Below are 9,450 nucleotides of genomic sequence, written 5' to 3'. Positions count from 1 at the left end.
GTATATACACTACTAGGGCTGAATGAATCAGCCCAGCCGGCAACGGCAAAGAAAGCAGAGGAAGAAGTATGCTGCACTCAGAAGCTAAGAGTTTCAAAAGTCTCCCTTGCATGTCATAAATCTTTATTTCTGCAAGAACACTGCCAGATTTCTCCCTGATAGTCACCCCCCAACACCATGAGATAAACCATTATATGGATGCAGTGAAATATTGCTTATCTTAACGCCACCTCTGCAGGAAACAGAAACTTGGCTGCATTTTAACATAATCTGAAAACAGCACTGGAAATTACATACCATTTAATGGGAAACCTTTGATTTTTTTTTTTTCAAATAAGGACATAGATAACCCAGACAGAAATCTAGGTGAAATGAAAAATTCTGACATGCTGATAGTGTCTGGCATTCACACACACCCTCGCCAAATATTTCACAGTACATCAAATATTCAAATTCCTTCCATGTGTAATGAAGGCTTGGAAGGGACTGAACTACTTTTCAGAACCTATTAGCAACTCCCAGTTGACATTTGATTTCTATATTAGTTATTTGAGTTCATCTTGCAGAGAAACTTAATATGAATCCTGTGCCATGCAAAACATTTGTGTGTGTGTGTGTGTGGAACTCTTCACATGTTAGCAAATACTAGGACACAACAGTTTCCTGTCAGTTCTGTGAAAGGGATTAAAGTATTTCATTTCCAGCTATGGTGTCCATGCATTTGGTTATCTTTCAAACCACCAAATTAGAAAGCTGGATTATTATGAACTGAAGCTGGAAGGGACCACCTCTGACTGCTTTTCCAAGCAGCTGACATTCACGGACGGATTTTGCACGTGCGGGGAGAGGGGGCGAGAATGCTTCCGATCACGCTCCATCACAGACCGAGACCACTCATTCTGAGCCATGGATTTGATTTCTATTTCAAGTTGTATATTAAACATATCCACGAACATCTCTTCAACCCTATCAGTTAAAGCCATGGAATGCAAATCTGTAGTTAACAGCAGGAAGCCATGGAGTAAAGCTTGGCCGGTATTAGCAAAGGGCTAAAAAACACATGTCCCTCAACCCTGCTTCTGTCCCTCCTGGCTTTGGAGGGCCCATCCTGTGCCCTACCCAGGCTTAGAGCTGGTTATTGAAAACATCAAAGAACACAGCACCAATTAGCTAAACATCAGATTTTCTATTTTTATTAAAAACTCACAAATTTATTCAACATGTTTTCTTTCATACAGTGAATGGTCTAATATGCACTGGAGGTCACACAAGCTTAGGTTTATTAGAACAATAAAAGACATGAGAAATTTAATATATAAAGAAAAAGTAGCAGCTGTTGACTGCATATTTGACCATAAAATTTAAATATTTTTGGACTTTTATTTTAAAGACACAAAAATAAAACCTGTGTGGGTCTATATAAGTCATATTAACAATTCCATGAACGTTTAACAGGACTAAAAATTAGCAAAGATGTCTTTTTTTTTTTTAAACCTTGTAACACTTTTTTTCTAAACACTTTCTCAGGTTGCTGGTGCCAGGCACCTTTACAGTATTTGTGCTATAATTATTCTATTTGGCAACTGTCTGAATATCGTGTTTTCTCTTCGCCTCGTGTAAACAACACCTTTTTTTTTTTTTAACATACTAGCACAGTGAGCCCCAAGCCCTGTAAATCTGTCAGAACATCTACAGGAAAAGAAAAGGAACAATTTTGGTTGATTGCTCAAAACATTTTGTTATTGAACAAGAGGTTTCAAAAACAGGATATATTAGTAAAACACTGAACTCCTGAATTTAACAGTATACGTAAACAGTTGACTGTTTTAATTCAATAGTCTTTTTTTTTTTAAACTTTTTGTGTGTGAGGGTATAATACTTTCTCTTGTACAGCTGAGTTCAAGTCATGTTCCCGGAGCCTTGTGAGACAGAGTGTGTGTGTGTGTGTGTGTGTGTGCACGCACAGAGCTTGGTGAAGGTAGAGGAGTTGATACTGAGGGATTAACATTTAGAATTTTGCAATTTTGGCAAAAACAAAAACCAAAAACCCAGAGACAAAATATATAGAGAGAAGAGTCCCACCTGATGCACAGCAGGTCGGTGTTTCTGAAGCTACAAGAGTTTGTGGCCGCTGTCGCTGAATTGGGCACAACACTCATCAGCGATATCAGAGCTAGAACCCTCATGGCTTGCCCGGGAGTCAACCCGAACACCTCACTGCCCTCCCTTGACCGTACCAGGTTCCGTCCTCCCGGCGGCTCTGGGAAAGACAGGGCGCGCACCGGCCTGTGGCTGCAGGGCGCGTCTTTGCGCCTGCTGAGTGTTTCTGCGGATCCGGGGTCGGGGGTGGGGGCCTGTCCAAGTCGCAGATGGGGACAGTCTGCGTTCCCCTTCTGGAGCCCCAGTCCTGCACCTTGCCAGCCAATGCTCCGATCCCAGTCCCACCTCGAGGCAGATTTGGATCCTGCTCCGTGTTTTCCCTTTGCTTTCCAGCCAGTCTCCCTAAACTTTGAGCACATCCCCGAGACTGGAGGGAGCGTGGAGGGAGCGGCCTTGTTTTTCAGGTTTTTTCCCCCCTTCGTGTCTGTTTCCTTAAATAAAAGTTTCATTTCTGTACAACCACGTATTCCGTGCACTGTGAGAGACCCCCGCTACCACACGGCCGCCTCGTTCATTTCTGGGGGGTGGGACAGGTGGTTCCCGTAGCTCGCCCCGCCATTGACAGACAGCGAGGAGAAGGGCGGGCTGGGCCCAAAGACCTCAGCTGACATGGAGTGCAGAGGCCCCGGCAGGCTGGGTTCTGGGCTGGGTGAGTCCCCCGGGGGATGTGCCAGGATGTCGGTGAACCTCTGCGCCTCACTCGAAGGGTGGTGGCCTGGCAGCGGGTGCTCCAAGCCACCCAGGGGCGTTCCAGAAGGGCCGGATGAGGGAACGAAGGGTAGGTCCACCGGCGTCTGAGCCTGCGAGGACGGGGGGCCTTGCGGGAAGAAGTCGTAGTTGCCCCCGGGACCGTAGTACTCGCTCTGGTAATCTGCGGAGCGGCGGAGGGGAGAGCGTCAGGGCGGGAAGCACGCGGAAGGTGACTCGGACAAGCCGCCGCGCGCGGGACGGGGAGGCGGCGGCAGCTGCGGCTCGGCGCTCCCCTTCCTCCGGCACGGCCAAGATTTCGTCCCTGGGTCTCGCCATCTCTCCAAGCCTTACTCCGCAACCCTGGCGCCCTCTCGCCCCCTCTTCTCCAAGAACGCGGGCAGCGTCTTTTGCGCAGCCACCCCGCTTCCTGCGAAGCCAACACGGCCCGGCCCGGCCGCGCCCCGCAGCTCGACCGCGAACTCACCTCCGTAGAAGGAGAACGGGCCGTTGGGGATGAGCTCTCCCGGCTCCAAGCGGTCCACGAGCGGCCGCATCCGGCGCGGACTGCGGAAGAAGGCGTGGCGCCGGGCGCCCAGCGCGCTCAGCTGCTTCATCCTCCGCTCCTTAGAGCGCCGGTTCTGGAACCAGACCTGAAGCGAGCAGTCCGTGAGGCCGCTGCTCCTCTTTTCCATTCCCGCATGCCCACGGGTCCCTGTCCTCCAGCCCTGTGCTTTTCCAGCCCTGTAGTTTTCCGACTCCCGGGCCCTGGGTGTGCGTGCGAACGCGCTGTGTGGTAGAGGACACCTGGGCAAGCCTCCTGTCCGACGGGAAGCAGTTGGTATAGTCGGCGGTGTTTACTACAGGGCACACTGCCACAGTTTCCGCTAGACTTCTCCATAGCCTCTCACCCATAGCGACAGGCACACAGCCACCCATTCCCCCTGCACAGGTGTGCGCTGCCTCCCAGAGGCCCCGGGGCCTCCGCTCAGGAGTGCCTGTTCTTAGAAGCAGACTGAACACCCCAGCCCAGGCAGTCACCACATCCCCAGAGCCACCCACACTTTCACAGAAGGCACCGAACTCAACATTGAGCAGTGGGTCAGAGTGGCACCAGCCAACACCCCCATGCTGTGACACCTCCTCACAACATATCACACTCAGGCCCAGGCCCAGATGCTTCCAAAGGGCTTGGCTTCTGCTCCCCAGGGCCGACCCTGGGCAGGACCACCCTCCCTTCCATCCAGGCACCCCCCCACACACCCAGCTTTCTCTGAAGGGGAAATCCCTGCTCTGGGGCTTGTCTGACTGGGCCAGACACCCACAGAGTCAGAGCTGAGGACTTTTCTCTTGCCAGGCTGATAGGCACAGTGTCCTCTCCATGACTTCCTAACTTAGTATGGGGTTGTGCCCCAAGCTGGGTAAGTTAGGCTTAGCTCCAGGCATCTCCCTCTCCAGCCCCGGTCATTTCAAAGACGGGGAGCCTCTGCAGCCATACCCCCTTTGCCCCAGCCCCCAAGCCCAGCCCCAACGCACTGCCTTCCTCCACACTGGGCTCCCCCAGCCTGGACAAGGTGCTCTGAGGGCCCTGCGGGGCTGACCTGGATGACACGCATGTTGAGGCCGGTTTCCTGAGCTAGCTGTTCACGGATGTGTCGTGTGGGCTTGGGCGTGGCAGCAAAGGCGGCCTTCAGCGTCTCCAGCTGTTTGGCTTTGATGGTGGTACGTGGCCCTCGGCGCTTGGCACCCAGGTTCTGGTCATCATTCTCGTTGCTGCCTCCTTCCTTGTCTGACACATTGGCACTCTCCGAGTCCTTGGCATCGTCCTGCGATGGGTCTTGAGAATCCGGAGACAAACTGGGGTCACTGCCCGTAGTGGCTGAGGAGAAGGAAGTGACAGGTGAGAACAGGGACCTTGGCAAGACCTCCTCCCCCAGGACCCCCACCTGCCCACTGGGGACAGTCAAGAATCAGGGCCTCACCGGAGTGGAGGCTGTTCTCTTTGGCGACACTGCTGTTACTTAGGTAATCCTCTTTGCACACGAACTTGTTCTCATCAATGATGTAGAGCTCCTCGCCGGTGGAGAGCTGCTTGTTGCACATCATGCACGTGAAGCAGTTCAGGTGAAACACTTTGCTCCGTGCTCTCCGCACCAGGTCACTGGGGGAGATGCCCTGCGCGCAGCCAGCGCATTTGGTACCAAAACACCTGCAAGGGACGAGTAAAGGGGTTGTTGGCAGAGAGAGGAGCACCAGAGAAAGAAGGAGAAAGAATAGAAAGAATAGAAGTGATGTGGGAATTGATGTGGGAGGGAGAAAAAGGGAAAGCGTGGTGAAGCAGGCCGGCCAGGAGGCAGGACGCACCAGGCAGCAGGGAAAGTGAGTGAAGAGACAACGGGCTAGATAGAGTAGTCCCAAGCTACCTCCTTGCCCCTGCGTAGTTCCCGGGGTAAAGAGCGCAGAGGAACGTCTGGGAGCACTCTTCCGTTTCAGGGAAGTCAAATTGCAATGTTAACACCCTGTAAACACCGCCCCATACACGGCTTTCCCTTCCAGGTCGTCTGTCTCCCCAAAGAACCGGCACAATGGGCTGGGGATAGGCGAAGTTCAGCCCGACCGTGGGAAAACAAATCTAGACATAGAGCGCTCCGGTGGCCGTGGCTGGGTTGCTGCCTGTTCCTGCCCGAAGCCGGCAGACTGGCGCAACCAGGAGCCTGGAGCGTGGATTCCAGGCGCCTGCTGCGCTGTGCGGATGTCAGGCCTGTGTAGCCCACAGTCACCAGCAACTGTTTCTGATCCAGCCACAACCGTGTAAAGCCGGCGTGGCCGAAGGAGGCTCCAGGTTCAGCTAGCGCTTCCTCTAGGACCCGCGCGTGAAGCGCTCCGCACCGCGGCTCGCCTAGAGCCGATCCGCGCATCCCAAAGCGGCCTGGGCTTCTAGACCAAGCGGCCGGGGTGGCTCCGCATCCCTCCCTGCTCGTCTCTCCCTCCCCATTTTTGTCCAGCACCGCAAATCTAGAGAAAACAAGCTAAAGCCAGGCGAAATCGCGCTGTTTCAAAGCCGCCGGATGCAATTAACAATTCGCAGTTGCGCCTGTTGTTCTCTGTTGACTTGGGTGTTTGTACGGATGTGGTAGCAAGATAGTGACCTTAACAAAACACAACTTAAAAGCTAAACGAAGGAGGGGAATGGGGAGGGAAGAAGTCTCCAGGCTGCAACCAGCACAATCTCGGCTTTTACAACTGTTGGCCAAGGGGTGACGCGCGGTGCCGGGGAAGGGTCTAAAGCGGCCCCGCCGACTCCGACTGGGGATGTGCAGGGCAGGAGAAGGGAAGCAGGGAAAAGCTGGGGCACTGCCGGGCTACAGTAGCGCTGTTCGCACAGGTCTGCACTAGGAGGCCGGTCCGGGTTCGGGTAGGTTCCCGCGCCTGCAAGTTCGACTACCAGACCAAGCTGTTTCCTGCCGCTGTCTCAGCAGGTGGCGGGGACACTGCTTGCCAAAGGCGCCGCAGTTCCCGCCAAGACTATTCCGAGACCGCCCAGGTAGTGGCAGGGAGCGAGGTCCAGTTCTAAGCTCAGCCTGGAGGCCGAGCACCCTGGGAGGCCCAGAGGGAGCAGTTGCTGGAGAGCTTGGTTAAAGGAAAGACGAGAGCCGGGACACCCGGTCTCTTCCACACTTGCAGGGGCTTCCGAACCGGTGGAGGGCTCAGACCCTTTCTTCCCAAGCACGTGTAACCCAGACGGACCTCTTAGTTTCTAGGACACAAGCAGGGCCGCGCGTCACAGGCGCCCAGCGCGCCAGCTGGCGAAGAGGCGGCGCTCGCGGGACTCGCTGCGCTCTCCTGAGGCAGCTCTACCGCGGCGGCGGCCACCCTGCCCTCTGCTCCGAAGCCGCCAGGGCACAGCCCGCGGGGAGGGAGCGGCAGAAGCGCGGGGTGGCAAGGACTCACCGGAAGAAGTCGTTCTTGCAGTAGAGCTTGCCTTCCCGGGAGAAGCACTTCTCGGTCAGGTTGCACTTACATTCACAGCACTGGACGCACTTGACATGCCAGGCCCTGTCCAGCACGTTCAAGAGGAAGCGGTCCAGAATGGGCCTTTTGCAGCCGGCACAGTGCACCATGGTCTTTGGTTTGGTTAGGTGAGGCCCGGAGATGGGGGGGGGGGAGAGAGCAGGCAGAGCCGAGGGGACGACTTCGTAAGAGGACCGACGAGAGCCCCCTCGAAACAGAGGAGCAGACCCTCACGGAAAGCGAATCAAAACCCGCACCAGGAAATCAAAACAGGGCCGCGTCGACTGGACGTGCGCCACGGGAGTCCCAAAGCTCCGGAGGACAGCCCGGGGCGAGGAGGAGGAGGAGTCTCGGGCACGCAAGAAAGCGACTCTTCTGCCCAGAGCCCGCGCAAGAGTGAAGGTCACCAAGAACGACGATGGCAGGAAAGGAAATAAATGAATAAAGCGGAGACGGAGAAGAAGAGAAAGACGCCGCGAGCTCGCGTGGCGGGCGCCGTGCCGCCTAGTTCTCCCGGGCTTGAGGTAGAGCTGTCACAAGTCAAAGTGCATCTGCTTTTGTCGGGCTACGCGAGCGGGCGTGTGCGTGTCAGGCTGCCCACCGCCGGGATTTCCTCCCTCTTTGAAGAAAAAAAGGGGGGGAGCTAAGAAAAGAATCAAGCGAGTAAAAAAGCTTTGGATCCTAAACTGTTGGCGGCAACGTGCAGCAGCCGGACAAGCGCTGGGTCTGGGGGAGGGGCGGGGGTAGGTAGGCCCCGGAGGGAGGGAGGAAGAGGAAGAGGAAGATCTTGTTGGTTGCTGTTACGAGTTGGCTTTCCCTCGTTTTTCGAGTAGTGTTTGTGTATGTGTCGAGTGTCGATCGAAAATGCAGAGGAGTAACTTCGGGCAAACGCAGCCAGGCACGCTCTCCGCCGCTCCGGCCCAGTCAGTTCGGCCTGTGGCCTGCCCGGCCTCCGAGTCCTCGGGGCGGCCCTCCCCGCGCCCGGGCTCCTTCGGAGGACAGAAGAGACCCGGACTGGCTTCTCACCGCGCCTGGCTGTGTCCCGTGGCTCCAGTCGCAACTTGCGGTGCGCAGCCCCGCATCGCTCGGCCCACGCTCCGCCTGCCTGCGTCCAACCCCACGGTCGCTCGACTTTTTTTTCCTTTTTCCCCCTTTCTTTTCGTTGTAATGGCAAATCTGAGTTTCCTTTCTAGACTCCTCCTTCCTTTTTGTTTTTCCTCTTTTGCTGCGAGAGGAGTCGGGGGGAGGGGGACAGCTTGGAGAGCGTTTTTAAAATGTCCCGGTGCAGCGGCCACAGTAAACAGGCGGCTGAAACAGGCCGGCAGTCCGCGCCGCTGTCGCCGCCCGCGCCACGGCTCGTCGCTGGCTCTCCCAGGGCGCGCGTCCCTTTGCTCCCTGGTCTCCTGGCCCCGTCCGCTGGCCCCGCGCGTCTCTCCCCAGCTTCGGCGACTCGGTCACTGCTCCTGGCTGTTGGCAGAGCTCTGGAAGCCCCCTCGCCTTAATGCAGCGCCCGCCGACGTCACGGCGGGCGGCGACCAATCAGCGCCTCGCGGTCCCTCTGTAAACCATCCTGCATCCCCCGGCCGGGGAGAGTGCGGGGAGACCGCGTTTAGAGCATCAGTGGCGGCTGCACCCGCGGCCGCGCGCGGCGCAGGCGGCGGGCGGCGAGGTGCCTGGGGCCCCCTCCTGTTTCGGTAAGGCGGCGATCTCGGTGGGAGGGACCGAGAGAGGGCGGGAATAGGCCAGAGCGGAGGACAGAGTTCTGTGGAAGAGTGGGAAGGCTAACCAAGACTAAGTTTCCTCCAAGGTTGAGGCGCGCAGAGCGGTCCCACAACATCGTTTGGATTTGCAAGCCAGCCAGGGCTGGCATTTCTCCGCGGTGCCCCTTGCCTCTGTACTTTCTGCGCCGGGAAGTTTGCCCTTGGCACAGCGCGTGTCTAGATTGGTAGGGGGCGCTTGGCAGCAGAATCTTCCCTCCTCCCGTTCCCCCTTCGGTGCGCCCGCCCTCCCTCCCCCTCCCCACCCGCCCGGCCGTCCAAAGTCCATTAGGTCCGGGTCTCTGGTGTCTGCCTCCCGCGGCGCGCCCTTGGAAAGTTGATTCTGGAGGCTGGCTGGTGGAGGCGGGGAAGACCGGAGGCGCAGTGGCTGGCAGGCGGGAAGGAGTGGGTGGGGAAGAGCCTCGGGTGAGGAGTTGCCACCCCGGAGAGAAGTTGTGAGAAAATTGTGACCCGGAGACACCTTTGGCAAACACAAACGACCAAGCGCGAAACCGCGGGGCTCCAGCGCGCGCGGCAGGGGTTGGAGATGTGGGGATTGTGGTGGAAAGGGGAGGAGGAGGAGGGGGACCCCAGGGAGGCCACGAGGGGTGCAGTAGATCGGTAGGTTGGGGTGTCCCCCTCCCGGTCGGTCAGTGCACGGTAACCATTCTCTCCCCCCACCCCCAGCTTGGCCAGACAGTGCTGACCCACGCCTTGCCAAGTCCACTCCTTAAGACCTTCCTAAATCTGCTCTGGGCACAACCTTGGGTCGACCACCCACGGGGCCGGATTTGCCTGGGGTCGGGCTTGGGTTCTGAGAACTTTAGTCCTAAAC

The 9,450-nt window shown here is 56.6% G+C and overlaps 1 protein-coding gene across 1 annotated transcript; it reads right to left on the bottom strand.

Annotated features, from left to right (window-relative positions):
• Window positions 1–2,587: 2,587 nt before the first annotated feature.
• On the bottom strand, window positions 2,588–7,060 carry LHX1 (LIM homeobox 1). Its single transcript, XM_004590949.2, has 5 exons — window positions 6,799–7,060; window positions 4,830–5,056; window positions 4,449–4,726; window positions 3,335–3,500; window positions 2,588–3,031 (listed from the first exon to the last, which is right to left on the bottom strand). The coding sequence occupies exons 1-5, from the start codon at window positions 6,966–6,968 to the stop codon at window positions 2,652–2,654; spliced, it is 1,221 nt and encodes a 406-aa protein (XP_004591006.1). The 5' UTR covers window positions 6,969–7,060; the 3' UTR covers window positions 2,588–2,651.
• Between the last annotated feature and the right edge of the window lie 2,390 nt (window positions 7,061–9,450).

Source organism: Ochotona princeps, chromosome 17, assembly GCF_030435755.1.
Source record: "Ochotona princeps isolate mOchPri1 chromosome 17, mOchPri1.hap1, whole genome shotgun sequence".
NCBI classification, from domain to species: Eukaryota; Metazoa; Chordata; class Mammalia; order Lagomorpha; family Ochotonidae; genus Ochotona; species Ochotona princeps.
This window is presented reverse-complemented; position numbering and strand designations above follow the sequence as displayed.